Raw genomic sequence first — 16,363 nt, 5'->3', positions numbered from 1 at the left:
CACTTGGCTGACATATACACTTCTTCACATAACTCCCTCTTGATCCCTTCTGCCTCAGAGATTGCAAGGAAGTTCTCTAGGTCATCTACTTCTCGTAATAGAAACTGATCGCAAAAGGGTCTGAGTCTTCATTCTTCAGCCTCCGACTCTTCGAAGAAACTGATCACAATATATTGTCCCCATGTTAGATTCATGATCTGTCCTGAATTATGCTTTTTACACACCATACACAACTTAAGAGTCATTTGGATGTAATGAACAAAGCTCGTCTAACAACTTCAACACTAGCATTGTGTTCTGTTGATAATTGCACAACTATAGATCAATAGATCTTATGAATCATCTCATTAGAATCTCCGAGTTGGCCACATAAGAGTTCTCTCATGGGTTACACCAACCACACAGCATGATCTCTGATGCTGAGATTCCCTGCTGCTCCAACACAAATTTCTGGAAATGGCAATAGAGATTATCATTGATAAAGTGAGTTGCCTCTGAACCTCCATGACCATCATAGACACAAACAAATATGCCAACTAGGGGTAGACCTGTAGTCTCCACCTATCACTAATCCTCCACAAGATTACTGACCTGGGCAACGGCCACTGAGAATCTCCTTGCTGCATGTTGCTCAATATGCTTAAACGAAGGCAATCCCTCCTCCACATCCTCCATAACATTTGTACTGGACTGAACATACTTCTCTATGGGCCTTCAACAAACACTTACTAGATTCATTATACCACCAAACATCCCTCATTTCCCCTTGATATGTCTTGTAAATTATACAGCTAATAAAAACATCACTTCCACTTACAATATTAACAAAATAATATAAAATACTACTCTATTGTTTGTAACAAAAGCATAGAAGAGAGACTGCATTAAATTTTAAATAAAATATTCCAATTTAGAATACAAAATCTCAAGTACTCACAATATTAGATTTTATAATAGGACTTATCTGTAAATTTGTTTAGATTGAATAATTTTGGAAGACTTCCCCTGAAAGAAAGAAAAACTTCCTGTAAGTCCCGAATATTACAAAGACTGCCAATCAAAATGCAGCTATGAGAATAGTCTGCTTGATAATCTGGGAATTCCTGGACTCAAAGAAAAATAAACTTCCTCTTTCTATCCTTCATGGATGTACAGCATATAAGAGAGACTCTGTAACCTCCACTCAGGCCACATGCATCAACAAGGGCATCAATCGTGATTCATATCTGCAATCTTGAACAAAGATCCCAACAACCACTGGCTTTAATAATTGTGATAGAATGCCTATATTTCTTCTCCAGGCAACTTGAGAAACAGTTCTTTATAGAAATTTGTCATATTGAATTTTCAAAATTACTGATGCATCTGTTCCAAGAATTAGCGGTTCCAAATGACATTTCAAAAATAATCATCATTTAAAACACATAAGTCTGACAAATTAATTATTAAAGACTAAAGACTCATATGCCTATGATTTACTTTATGCAGCAGGAATATGCAATCGGCCTCCTCAATATATCAAGTCCACTCAATATTAGTAAGCTGGATATCGAGGATCATCTAACTATATTTTAGCATACCAAAAATTTACCTCATAGCAATTATATAGAGCTCAGTGAATAATTTTACAATAACTCAATCTTCGAGAAGCTAATGGCAAGTATATGGAACAAAATAAAATTAGCTTCAGAATATAAACACATGCCAGTGATATTTCACAAGCACACATATCCTCGTACATATTATTTTGAAAAACCTTTAGAATTGCTCCCAATTATTTACTTCACGGCTCACAATATTAACACGCACTCACGGCAAAGAACTTATACTCAACTGTTGACAGTCCACAGGAATGAGCTCCAGTTCTGCTATTTTGACAGATGAATTTTAGTAGACAATAACCATGAAATTACTTGTATATATTGACATACCATGTCTCAAAATGCCCAACTCTTCAAGTAATGCTCACTCTCAACGCAAAACATAAAATTCAAGCTTGATAACTCCACCCACTTGATAATAGAAAATAGAAAATATATATATGTATATATATAAATATATATACAAACATACACATATATTGATCCTGCTATTTCCATGCGTAGCAAATCCTGCAATGATTATATTCCATTACACCACATTCCGTTGAGGTATACTGTCAAATAGTTCGCAAAACTTATGGATGCTCTCACATTTACATACATGTCTATAAGGACCACCACAGACTTGCATAAAGAGAGATTAAAGATCTGATCATACCCTCAACGCATTGAAGAATGTGGAACAACCTCAAGATAAAGATATTTGGAAAATTGAAACCCAAAAAAGAATCTGGCTCCAGATTGTTTCTTACGACCCACTCTGATACCATGTAAGTTTTCAAATCAGAATATAATCAATGCAATAATCTGAACCTTTAACAAGAAAACCAGACAAGGATTTAACCTGGAAAAAGCCTCCTACTTGAGGAAAAAATCCAGCCACGCCCAATGCATAGATCCTTTATGGAGTTCTTCAATGAAAAATATACAATAAACGTCTTGCTGTGATTGAATTCTCTGTTCCTTCGATCAACCAGCATTTAATCCCTTGCATACAATATAATCATAAAGAAATATAATTGTATCTCCCAGATAGAAATGAAACAACAGGGCTTATAATGTTGTATTGATCTTCTGCCGAATGAATACAACCATTAAACAGAAATGCTCATTCAGATAACAATCTCAGAGTCTTGTGTCACTGAGATATAAGGACTCCTGACAAAGTCAGATCTGAAGATTATTACAAACAACTTTTAGGAACACCACTTCAAAAAATGCCATTACATTCCATAATGACCAATATCACGTATCTATGATTGACACTGTAGGAATTTGAAGTCTCCACTTTGGATAATGAAGAGACAACGGATAAGGAAGTAACTGACAGCATCACTGCAATTACAAAAGAAGAAACGATAACATCGACAGAGACCACATCAGATAATAAGCACGAACCACATCATCGCATAGTTGCTACCATCAAGTTAGCTAGACGGTGAGGAAGGTAAAGCTGAAGTATACAAAATAAGCAGCTCTAAAATATGATCTAGATGAATGCCATAATGACCAAAAAAAGGGAAGGAGCATGATGAAATCACAGCTCAAACATGACACAGAAAACACAACACGAGCATGAACCCTGACACCAACAATGGCAGCAGTAACAGAAATAGAAGAATAAAGAACTTCTCTCAATCAGAATAAGAAACAATATCATCTCCGCAGCCATTGTGCAAAACAGAGAAAACAGAAATCATCAGTTATGAAGGAGCTCTATCACAGCTACCTCAACTTTAACATTATTGTTCTCTACAAAGGACTCTATTCATGCTTTTAGTAAAAGAAATACAATTTTCGTGTATTAAATAGGATAGAATGCCTGCATGGAAAGGTTTTAAAGAAAAAAATCCTGAGCTCAAGCCATCTCAACAATATATTATTACAATAAAAAAACATGCTCTTCCCCAAGATAATCTTTAACAAACTACATAACCATTCTAAATTCTGAAATATATATGGTGCAAGTAACAAAATTGTGTTTTTCAGAAAAAAGCTTTCAATAAATGTTCTTACCATGGTAAGTGCCAAACACTGAAAGGTCTCATTACGGCCAATGATGTCATTACGGACAGTATTGATGACCAGCCGTAGAAAGTCGTGATTCTCATTTAATAAGCATGAAGTTACTATGTATCCAACCTGACAGAATTCAAATGCTCAAATTTCATTAAAACTTGCAAAGAATTTGGATAAAAGTAGGGTCCTCATAAAAAACCATAACACAAAAATATTCGTCAAACATCTGTTACTCAAATAAATAAATGACACTTACAATAGCCTGAAAATGCAAAAAGAAAAGTTAATTAGAACCTCTATAAATTAACATATAACAATTAAATGACATCAACCAGGCTTACTAATAGCACAGTCACATTCATAATTGTTTCTTTTTCCCAAATGAAATGTCTTCTCACCTGGAAACTTAGACACGCTATATTTTCACATTTCTAAATTTGTTTACATGCTCAATCCAGACCAACACTGGGTTTAATTTCCATGTTCAACTTATAACAACATAGGCTCAAACAAAAGCTATTAAAAATATAAGTTAAAACCAAATATATATTCTGATTTCAGCAATAAATGCCTGCATGAATTTATTGGAAAAGATTTAAGAGATCAACATTAACCTGCAGAAGACCAACAAACGAACAATCAATTCATAAACAGAAAAGATTTAAAATACCTGTTTCTCTGGATACTTGGGAGCAGATATAAGGGCAACAGTTTCCATATGCCCAAAGTCTACATCATAGCCAAGCATATAAATGTAAAGCATTTTCCAAACATATTTTTTCTTCTCGTAAGGTGTCAAACCCTGTCAAAAAAGGAAAAATTTCGATGTTAACAATAATTGTATTTACTGTACTTCTGCTTTCCACAAATTTTTGTAGTGCTATATCATTATTTGCTTTACAATATGCAATTCATCCATGCCAAAGATTGTTGCCAAGAGGTTCTCGCCAAAACGGCTTTTGATGCTTAAATAACAAGAATGGCATACAAATAAACCACTAATGAATCCTTCCTGCAGTCTCTTTAATCATAAATATGAGTAAAAAAGATTTGTCAGTTTGTGCGTATGGCACTGAAAGCAGGGCAACTCATATCAAGAATAAAGTTTGGCCAAATCAAATAACCTTCTTGACATGCCAATGCATTAAACAGTATCAATCAAAGGAAGCCAACCAGAATGATTCAGCCATAGTAACCAGGAAACACCATTACCGAAATGTGGACCCCATACCCATCTGCACACACAGTTTCTGTTGACTACATTTTAATTCTATATCTAATCAAACCATATCCATATTCATTCACTTGTGTACCCATACCTCTACATCTCTGAATAATTATGGACGAGCAACCTAATACTTACAATAGTAGAGCAAATCAAAGGTCTGTTTGGAGATCCCATGCACAATTTGTATTAAATGTCTAAATAATTATACATATATAATTTTGGAAGGAAGTTAGACTCTATGTGACAGGACAAGTATGATCTGCTTTCCCTTTCTTTAAATTGCACTAGTGTTCAACCTTAATGATTGACCACTTGAAGCCTAACACCTAGTGCAAGTGATATACAGTTCACAATCAGTGCATAGTTTTTAAAGAAAATGTGTGTAAAATAATGCATGGAAATCGGGGACTGCACACATCTAAACAAGTAAATTTTCTTTTCTCTAAAGAAAACAAGAAATTGCTTATAAAAGGTGCATTATTAGGGGGAAAAAACAATATTTTGTGTTTTTCAAAAATCAACCCAAAAAAAATTGAAAAAAAACAACAGAATAAGCAACGGGATACTGGATTATATGCAACAAGGGGAAGGGAATGACACTAAAACTTATATTTTTTATGGTGAGCAAACTTTAGAGTTTTTCATATGCCCTGAAAGAGGATAGAGCAGAAACTTGGAGCAATTCAAAATTTTTGCCAAAGTTGAGGAATCACAATTTATCAAAAAAATCCAGTTTGTGTTCATAGTACAGAATTCATTTAAAACAAGCACAGTTTTATACATTTAAGAATAAAATGAAGAAACAGTAGAAAGCAAATACACTACACATTGCTAAGACTAGTAGAATTTTTTGCCCATCAATGACTCGGCCCAGCAGACATCTGCCCAAGCCAATCAACATCTGGAGATATTATGCTGAGCAAATTGAGATAAATTTGGCATAAATCTTATATCTGGCATCAAAGGCCAAAGTTGTTTGTTTATTTGATGAAGCCCCATCAAGGGGCATATTTCAACAAGCATGCTACCTTTAAAAAAGGGAGCTTGCAATTGCTTTGAATATACATAAATGTTATACCACTCCTTCAGCACACACTATTTAGATGTACATCGAATTTATTACTATCTCTCAACAAACAATTTCAAAACAAATAGACAAGTGACTCTTTAAAGCTGAAAGTAGGTTCAGAGGTGGGGTGCCTCAAGCACAACTTTCAACATGTGAAACCAAACAGAAATGAACCTATGACTAAAGGACAGAGATGCACAATGCAACACCAAAGCACAAAAAAACACATTTAAATAAAATTTAGCTAAAGATTGACCCTCTAATAGAAGAATATCAGAAATGTGGATTAGAAAATTAAGCCCTTAGAATGCAACATCAAACAAGAATTTGCTGGTCTTTTCTTATTACTGAAAAGAAACTAAACAAACCTATTAGAATGTTTTAGTCTCCTATATTCTTGCTATTTTTGGCTCGATATTCTAGAATGTTAGTAAACGGTCATTTAGGCCTTATTTTTAGTTGTCTTAATCTGTTCTGTTTTTAGACATTGTCTTTATTTAAACAACTTCACTTATTAGTTAACGCTTTTTATAGCATTTGTGAATTCTATTTATTTGTGTGATTAGTTAATACGGTCATTCTTTTTGTTAGAGTTTCATGGTATCAAAGCAGATTTTGGGGGAATTATTTTTTCTATATTTCACATAAGGAAATTGCGCGAGGAAAAATAAATAGATAAAAATTCAAGAGTTATATCTAGGTCAACTTTTCTTGATGTGGAAAACAGAAATTAGTAAAAACAAGCCAAGGATTTCTACTTCTAAGGTTTTGAAATCATTTTTGTGATTTGTGAGGTTGGATTCGGATCTAGTTCGAGGGTTGCCCCATTGCTGCTTAGGAAATTGTGGGCCGGTGTCTTTCCTCTGCCGCATCTTTCTCTGCCATGTTTTTCCTACAACAGAACATGCAAAAATCGTGTATATTTCTGCAATTTAACAAACCTGCAACACGAATTTTTCCTGCCATTTTTCCACAATCTTCAACCCGCATTTTTTACCTGTGATCTGAATGTAACTTTTCCTGCATTTTTCTTACCTGTGATCTGAACAAGACTTTTGCCATGTTTTCAAACCTCGTCTGCATGCAAATATATATTTATTGATAATGAAATGTTCAAGTGTACAATGTCATTCGCTTGATGCGATATATATAACAATAGGAGAGACTCTTCACATTATAGCCGAAGGTCTCTTAAGATTCCCATAACTCCTATAATTAATTAAAACTCTTCGACTATTCATGCCTCAATGCATGTGAATGACACATGTCATTTACATTTAATATTACAAATTAAACTTAAGTGTCATTTTCAACTAAAGATGACAATAACGGTAATAATGTCCAGATTTCGAGAGATAAAGATCTCTATCACAGCTACAAACTTTAACACTCCCTCTTAGCAAGAGTGAGATCTTTAGTTGAACAGTCACACAAAGCTGCAACCAAAAAATGTCAATGATAAATTCTAATAATACGAATTCAAAACATAATTCATAGAGTTACTCAACATGAAAACCTGTAACAATGAGTCATATTCATGGAATCACTCAACATGCAAACATTTGCAAGACTCACAGCTAAGCCTTTGTTCACGGACTCTCTTAACATGAATTGTCATGGAATCTCTCAACATTGCATCCAACTCCCATCACGGAATCTCTCAACGTGATGACATTATGGACTCTCTCAACATGTTGTTCACTATCGCATAGTGAAAGAGTTATCATAGCTGATCTTACAATCTCATTTATTCACACGAGAATAGAAATAGACATAACAAGACTTAGTTCCATTTGAGTCTCAAATTTTACAAATACCACAAGCATCACAAGCATATATGACAATGAAAAGGATTCCATAAGTACTACCTCTTAATTAAAAAATTATTTTAATCACAACAATAAGAAGAGAATGTAACCTCCCTCTGAGGCTGAACATCTCCCTCTAAAACCCAAACTCTGTCTGAATCTCATAAGAAAATTAATTCAATTCAGTAAGCAACATCCTCATGCAATTTGCACAATCACCTCATTGCTTCTTGCAATCAAATAACTCATAACCAAACTAGAGATAAATCTGAATGTACTTATTAATACCCAAAATAAAATACTTATCTCAAAAATTATTCCACCCAAAATGTTCTCTAAAACTCGAAGCACTAGCAGCATCCATAGCACTACTTGCATATTTGTCAAAAAAATAGCTTTGAAAACCAACTTCTTACAGTTTTGTATGTTCTTTGAATGCAATTCTTCTTTTATCCTTATCTCTATCCACATGGGGGCACTTAATTTCTCCATGTCCACACCCGCTTATACCAGCTTTACCATCTGGGCACTCGTTTCGAGCTACAATGTGTTCAGAAGTATGCTCGAACATATCTCTATCCCCATCCAAGCAAAACCTCTCCACTCATGACACTGACATTGTCTACATCACTGGGTGAAGAACCTTCAATCTCTATTACAAAAGAAATTGAGATACACTCTTCATGTGCCTTCTTTCTCTCACTAATTTCTTTTGGTGTTGCTACATCTGTGAATCAGCCATTTCAAAGGAATTGGGCTCGCATATCCAATCTTCTATTAAATCCAAGTCTTCAAAATCTTGCAATGATGAACTAAGTGTGTCAGGTTTATCCGCAAATTGGCTGCCTGATTGCTGAACTAAGTTACGAACTTCCTGTCACACCTTTGCTCTCTGATTGCTAAATACAAACCAACCATTTTTCTTCTGTAAATTCAATCCGCTTGATGATTTGAAGAACAGAGACATTATGGCCAGAAGGGTATAAATCCTTGAGATGAAAACCAATACAATATAGGAAATATATCTCAATACGAGTTTTATTCACAACGAAGCATGATGATTTAAATCTATCAAGAATAAGAAACACAATATATTGAGATATAGAATAAATTTAATCATCATTTGAATGCAAGGAGTCACACAGAATGACTCTTAATGAATCCTCGATACCCGATAATGGTAGCAACGCAAAGGACCAAGACCAAAGATCATTTGACGTTACACGCATGCGATAATGCAAAAAAAACCAACCAACACATTTATAATCTCAATAATATGATGGTAATATTTAAAAAACAGCTCTAAAACGATAGTTCCATAACAAATAAAAAACAGCAAAGACAAAAAATTGATGATATAATTTATCCACCACAAAGAACGGTTACACAGAGTAAATGACCAGATGCCCCGATAGAAGCATGCAAACTAGCCGCCATAAAAGAGATGTCGAAAAGTTATAGAAGCGAATGAGAAAAAGTGTGATGACCAAAAGGAAAAGATTCTTCTCCAGATATCAATCAAGAAAATTTTTGCAATCCAAACTGTCTCTGAAGAACCAACATATTCCGCCTCTGATGATTGGTATTGACATACTGATCAGATTAATACTAAAGAAAACACCATATTCTGAACCACGAAAAATGAATATCAGAAATAGGGGAGACGCAATAAAAGATGACAAAATAGAAACTTCCTCAAGAAACTTCTTGATCAATAGTTACACGAGCACATGAAACTTTAACGCGACCTTGCAAAACCAACAAAAGGTAAAAATAGAAAGTTATATAGCCACAAAGCATAACAAAGATAATCAAAGATGATAAAGGAAAGCAAAAAAAATAATTAAAAAAAAAACTCTAGTCATCAATTACTCAAATGAAGGCTTCAATTTTCACTCAATTGGAAAAGACACAACTACTTGCTCAAAGTTTGCAATAAACCCAACCAAGCATGAGATTCACCATGCGCGACTTAGCATGAAAAAAAACTTAATGATATATCTCATGGTGTTAATACAAAAACATAGCTGCCTATGATAGATAAGATGGAAGGCACTGAACAACTAGGCTCTGATACCATGTTAAATCTTAAGTCCAAAAATCAATGGAGATAAGCAGCAGTAAGGAGCCAAAACAGAACCAATAAACACCAGAATTATCCTGGGAAAACCCTTCGAGAATGAAGGGAAAAATCCAGCCACACAATACAAATATATATTTATTGATAATGAAATATTCTAGTGTACAATGTCATTCGCTTGATGTGATATATATATAACAATAGGAGAGATTCTTCACATTATAACCAAAGGTCTCTTGAGATTCCCATAACTCCTATAATTAATTAAAACTCTTCGAATATTCATGCCTCAATGCATGTGAACGACACATGTCATTTACATTTAATATTACAAATTAAACTTAAGTGACATTTTCAACTGAAGATGACAATAACAGTAATAATGTCCAGATTTTGAGAGATAAGATCTCTATCGCAGCTACAAACTTTAACAAAAGTCACGTGTGTGGCTCCATGACTTCATTTTCTGATTTCTGATTCACCCTCTAGGAGTAGCTATGGTGAAAATTGTTATGCTGAGATAACAATTTTATTTAGAAAATTTATGAAGAGATTTTTGCTAACATTAATTTTGGTTGCAGCTTCATGCACTTGTCATGAGATGGCAATCTGAAGATCTCTCTTGCTAAGAGGGAGTGTTGAGTCTTCAAGTAGCTTCAAGATAGATCTTTTACTTGAGTTGATGTTCTCTCTCTTGTGCATCATAGTTGGCATCGTGTGTATAATGCTATGTGATTTCTTGATTTGGTTTGTACTTCCTCAGCTTCCCATTTTTGTGTGTCCTCTTGGTTGCTGACTGGGCATTGTTATTTTGTATCTGACTTCTTTCATCATGTCACCATTTTGGATTCAAGAAGCATCATCTGCAAAACTCCATGTCAGTGTTTACAGCCAAGTAATATCTATATTTGTGTTGGCAATTTAATTTGAAGGTCGTCAGTTCACATGCTCTCTTGGATGATTCTCTTTATGAAGTAACTGTTTATGTATTTATCTTTGCAATGCGTTCTTGTAGCCAACACCACTTGAAGCAGACAGGGGACCCTTCAGTTTCTTCTGGTTATCGTCTCTGTTTTTATCTATCGTGATTAATTTCTGATATTATTATTGTGTAGCTGTAGCATTTGTGGGACCACGAGTGTTATTATACTTTCGGCTCTGAAAGTTTATAGTGTAGTCTTTGTTAATTGATATAACAGTATTGATATTAGTGCTAAAGACTAAAATACGGTATGGTGTTGCAATTCTGAGTTTCTAAGAAATACTATTGTAGCAATTTTGAGAATCATAGTACTTGTCTTTCACTTGGTCCCTGAGAGACAGTGTTTTAGTGAGGCCTGTCAATTGAATTGCTTTGAAGAAATCAATCATAAGCAAGATTCAGAGTAATGAGCATGATAAACTGAATAAAGGATCTATTTTTCAATGGGTTGGGTTGTTTCCCTCGGTGAGAAGGGGATTTCCCAGGATAATTATTGTGTCATCTGTTTCAAAACATTAACAAATTTAATCCCTCGATTTCTCATAAAATACTTTAAGTTGTCAACTAGCAAGGTTTCTTCCTGTTATGTCACACGTTGGATGATAAGTCTTCCTATTTCTTCTTTTTCACTTCATATTTTCTTCTATAATTATTGTGCTAGCTTGTTTGACATCATAGTTTTCCTTTCAATTCATCAATTCTTCACCCTTCACTAACAGCCATTCTTCAGTTTCCCCAAATCCTCTTCAACTAAGTCCTTCCAGCTTTACTTTTAGCTGAGCTCATCCATTTAATCTTTATGGTACTTGATGTGTGTTTTTTTTTTTTGGCTTTAAAATTCTCAATATGATATGCATCATTTACATATTCTTTTAACCATTCATTTCAAAACATGTATTCAACTCTTCCAAAATCATATTAGACTTGCTAATGTTTTCCCACTAGTCACATGTTTGTCCTTCAAAAAGAACACTATTGTAAAATGGAATCTAAGCATAGGACAAAGATTCTTCTATATTTTCTGTAAAACAATACTCTTGATGACCATTAACGAAATTCAATTATGCATCATCCCTTTATGTGTTCAATAATACATTTGCCTCAACAAATGTATAATAAAAAATAAATTGCTCCACTCCAATTTCAGCTATTGCCTATTAACATTGTGGAATTTTAGAACTATAGGCACCTAACATATACCTTTTTAACTTTTTATGTCTTCTTTATGCAGTCCTATGTAGCCACCAAGTCACCTATTTAAACCAGAAAAACTTCTTCACAAATTTGGTTTGCCAACACCAGCTATTCAATTTGTTTCAGCACCAGAAATATCGTCTCCTAGATGTCATTTGTCGTTGTGGGCTTGATATGTCAAAGCCTTGATAGTCCAGTATGATACTTGTTTCACTGTCCTTCATTTGCATGTAAAATCTGTTTTAAAATGTATAGTCAAACAATGCTACTTACTGTTCTATCTTGCAAAGGGTGAATGGGAGAATGAAAATTATAATTTCCTTCAGAGATTTCTTCTTTGTAGAGAATAATGTTTTTCCATCTTCTTTGCATTTGCAATCTGGGCAGTCCCTTAACATTCAATTTTCCATCCACGTCATTGCATTCAATTCTCCATGCAGTTATTTAGAGTAAATCATTTGATTTTGAGATCAATCTATAATCCAAATTTTGACCATTTCTTCCTTAATTGATCTCATAATATTTAAGTGTCACTATTGCACCCTATATTTTATTTTACTAAGCAACATTTCAACAAAAATGATTTTTTTTAGCCCATTAATGGGCTCAGCTGGGTTTATCCAGTTTGAAAGGACCCCAAGGAGATTGAATGGACAAGTCACAAAACCAATAGAAGGCCCGTAGAAAGTTAACTTTGAAGGGGCATCACAAGGCAACCCCATTCCTTCTGGAGTAGAGTTTATAATTTGGGATTCGAATTGCAATACTACCACAATTGGGGGACAGAAATGAGATGATGGTACTAATAATGTGGCAGAAGCCTCAACAGCCCTTACAGCAATAAAGGTGGCAAAGATGTTGTGTGTTACAAAGTTGCATGTGGAAGGGAACTCATTCATCATTATCCAGGCAATCATTAAAGGACATGCAGAACCTTGCCACCTTTAAAAATACATTGATCTGATAACAGAAGAGTTAAACCTCTTTAGATGATTTTAAGAATAGAGAACAGGAAAGAAAGAAGCTGACAGATTGTCTAGCTGGGCCTTACCATTTAAAAGGAAAGATGAAATCCGAATTTGAAGATTTTCATTTATTATAAAGTGATAATTTAGTGATCTAGGCTTTTTGAAAGGTGCATTTATTAAGTTGGTGGTTGAACAACAAATGACGGTGTACGCTTCGGTGATTTCAAAAATCAAAGTTGGCTGAAAGGGCAGTGGATTGAATGGAATGACATAGCACTAAATTTGGAAGTGTTATGAAAAAAATTGCTAAATCTCGTCAAGACGGTTCACTATTACTAAACCAGGCAAAGTAGAGAGTAAGCAGTGGTGTTGGAGGTCGTAGTAGTTGCTGTCTGTCACAGATTAATTATGGAAACTTCATTCACAGTAAGTGTATTCAAGCAACAAAATCCGTTTTTCTACCCTGTAACCAAGAAACAGCTAAAAGGAATGTTTTTGAAGGATAAAAGAGTGATAAAGTGTGTGCAACTGATTTTGAATGCAATTTTTGACCAATTGAGGAATAGAGATCACACCAACAAAGATTTGTACTCCATGATTTTGGCATGGGGATTGCAGCTTGGGGAACCAACAGCAAATGTGAAGAGAGTCATGGAGACAATTGTGCCTGCAGAAGTTTTGGTGGGGATGGAGTCCATTCTTGAGTGGACGGTCCCAGGAAAAGGGATGGATTATAGTGAGGGTGTAGAAAATGGGGAAAACACGGACGACACTATGTTCCTTTTCCTTCATTTGGAGACTAAACAGGCAACTCAAAGAGCAACGAATAGAAGAAGCAAAATGAGGATGGAAAATGCTAAAGGTGTTTCTTGACTTGATGCAAGTGGAAGCGGAATTGGAGGAGATGAAAGCCACGGGAGGGCTTGCGGAAATGCAGCTGTCGAAGAGGCAATCACTGAGCATGAGATGCAGGGTTGGCAGGGTTCGAGGTGTTTAATCCAGAGAGCGGAATGGAAGCTGGGATGTGGGTCAGCATCGAGACAACAACAAGCAATATTTCAATGCTGTTTTTGTGCAGTTTCAAAAATGAATGTAAAACTTAGAAGATTTTTTGGGGGAAAAGTTAGAAGATGTGCTTAACTATAATGAAGTTGCACACTTTTTAGATACTTAAAACTTGATTGACAATGAACTATTGAAATGTACATTTTAGTGATGGTGTGGGTTGTTGATGCCATGAGTGTAAAAACAGTTCCTTTTTTGGTGGTGATTAGGAGTGAACTATACTTCTTATTGTAAAATGATTAATGTACCTTTTTTATCATTATTATTACCAAGCAAAAAATGATATTTTTTAGATCATTTCCAAGCAATTAGTCTATGAAAGTTCTCTTGTAAAAGAGCGCAATTCATTTGTTCTTTCATTAACCTCATTTTTTTCAAGCAGATGATTGAACCTTCTGAGACTTGAATATGTGCCCTCCTCACAGACACATTAACCACAATGTACGTTAACCTTCTTGCTAATAAATGTCATGTTGTGTGTTCTTCATTTTCTCAGTATTTGATTCATGTCACTACCTTTAAGCAATTATAAATGTTGTTTCTTCTCATTATTATCAGGAAAGTGGATGAAAGCTGTACAGATGGTATACTTAAGGTGACGCTAATAGCATCACTGGAAGGAAATAAGTGATTCTGATGGAACGCCATACATAATTTACAGAATGCCAAGGACTACTAAGCATGCGGAACAGACAATTCCTACCAGAACTCAGAATTGACTGTGAAGGTGCCAATTAGATTGTTCATGTAAGATTGTCGACCATACTGCAAGATGTACGGTCTAATATAACCAAACCATTTCATATGATCTAACTACTAGCTATCACAGTTAGACTTGAAGCATTAAATTCTGTTCTGCAATCTCAGCCACAAAGACTACGTGAATAAAACTTTTAAAAAGCAACACACTTGAAAGATTTTTTAAAACTCAGAGAAACCCAGTCCCAATGCGATCCTTCAGTTTAATAGAATATTCTAGTTTTATCTTTCAACTTCAACAATTTCTATTTGTACTAGAGCGACTACCAGCAACCTAGGCCATTTAACACTAAGCCACCAACAAAACATCATAAACAATAAAAATGGAGCTGTTTTAGTTGAGATAGCTCTACAATTTCACGCGGAATTACTATAATGTATCTGAAAAGTTTGGTTTGCGAAAATGCGAACTATTAGTTTGTGAATGTCTTCTCAACTACAATAACTTAAAAGGTTTCCATGGTGACTCTTCGATTCTTGTTTGGAGAAATCCATTTATTCACACTACATCAAATTCAGAGTCTTCAACGCAACCCTAGAGTCTCTTCAAACATAACACCAAACAATTCATATGCACTATCGCCAACCACACAATTTACAATTCTTCCTAAAAAAGCATAAATAAAAAGAAAATCTACCTTATTGCCTAACCAATACCCACTAACAACAATTATCCGCAACGCGTATTCCCCGGATCTCCGCAAATAAGGAAAGATCGTTACTTGTTTCAGGCAATTAAAAAACCTAACGTAACCTCTCAAGCTGAATAAAGATAAAATCACGGCAAGATTCCAGAAACAAGAACAATACCCGTTCATTTTTAAACTTTGTCCGGATATTTCCTAGCTCTTTATCAACTCTTTGGCGCTCCTGTTCTTTGTTTTGACAATTTCTCACGTCGCTTATGAACACCGAAAGCCCTCGCATTCCAGACAGGGCCATTGTTTAAGATCCAATCCAACGCAAAAACGGATCAAACAAATTGTGCTCAGAGATTTTCGTGGCTTCGGCTCAGATCCAGACAAACATTAAATCTATTCTTGACGCGATTTTCTATGCCCTAGCCGCCTGCATTCGAGTCAATATCTGCAGCCTCGGCTCAGATTACAAATTGACGAACGCCGAGTGATAAACATGGAGAAGAAAAAACACAGAGCGAAAGAGAAGACTTTTTTTGCCCTCTACATAATAATGTGTTCCGTTATTTTGATTTTTTAAATATTCAGCAGTCTTTGGCTGTATACTGTTAGGTAAAGGAAATTGCTGTGTAAATTAGACGGAGAATTTAACAAAATAGTTAATATTGATTGGATCAAGGTTGGCAAGAGGGCCCAGCCTTACGGTCAGGTACATTTATGTATAACGTATGGTATGTGTTCTATGTACGTATGTGTGCCCTTAAAAAAAAAAATTAATGTTATTATTAATCTATTTGTTTACATTGGCGCTCATGAAATTGAATGTAATCTTTACAACCTGTGGCCTACCCCACTTTGCTTAAAGTCTTATGTTTCCAAATTTTTTAATTGGAACAATTAAAAGTCTTACTTTAGTCCATCACTTCAATCTTTTGCATTTTCAAAGGTAGTA

At 34.9% G+C, this 16,363-nt stretch overlaps 1 protein-coding gene across 1 annotated transcript in view; it reads right to left on the bottom strand.

Moving 5' to 3' along the window:
• Positions 1 to 16,021, bottom strand: part of LOC149530800 (AP-2 complex subunit alpha-1-like) — an 80,404-nt gene extending 64,383 nt beyond the window's left edge. Inside the window, exons 1-3 of the mRNA XM_089810782.1 lie at positions 15,584 to 16,021; positions 4,291 to 4,422; positions 3,618 to 3,743 (exon numbers count right to left, since the gene is read on the bottom strand). Coding sequence (XP_089666908.1) covers positions 3,618 to 3,743; positions 4,291 to 4,422; positions 15,584 to 15,715 — 390 coding nt within the window. The 5' untranslated portion in view covers positions 15,716 to 16,021. The remainder of the gene's footprint in view (positions 1 to 3,617; positions 3,744 to 4,290; positions 4,423 to 15,583) is intronic.
• Positions 16,022 to 16,363: the final 342 nt, after the last annotated feature.

This window comes from Cupressus sempervirens, chromosome 11, assembly GCF_028749045.1.
Source record: "Cupressus sempervirens isolate cs-2001-9-10 chromosome 11, ASM2874904v1, whole genome shotgun sequence".
Taxonomy (NCBI): domain Eukaryota; kingdom Viridiplantae; phylum Streptophyta; class Pinopsida; order Cupressales; family Cupressaceae; genus Cupressus; species Cupressus sempervirens.
Note: the sequence above shows the minus strand (reverse complement) of the source record. Positions and strands in the feature narration are given on the sequence as shown.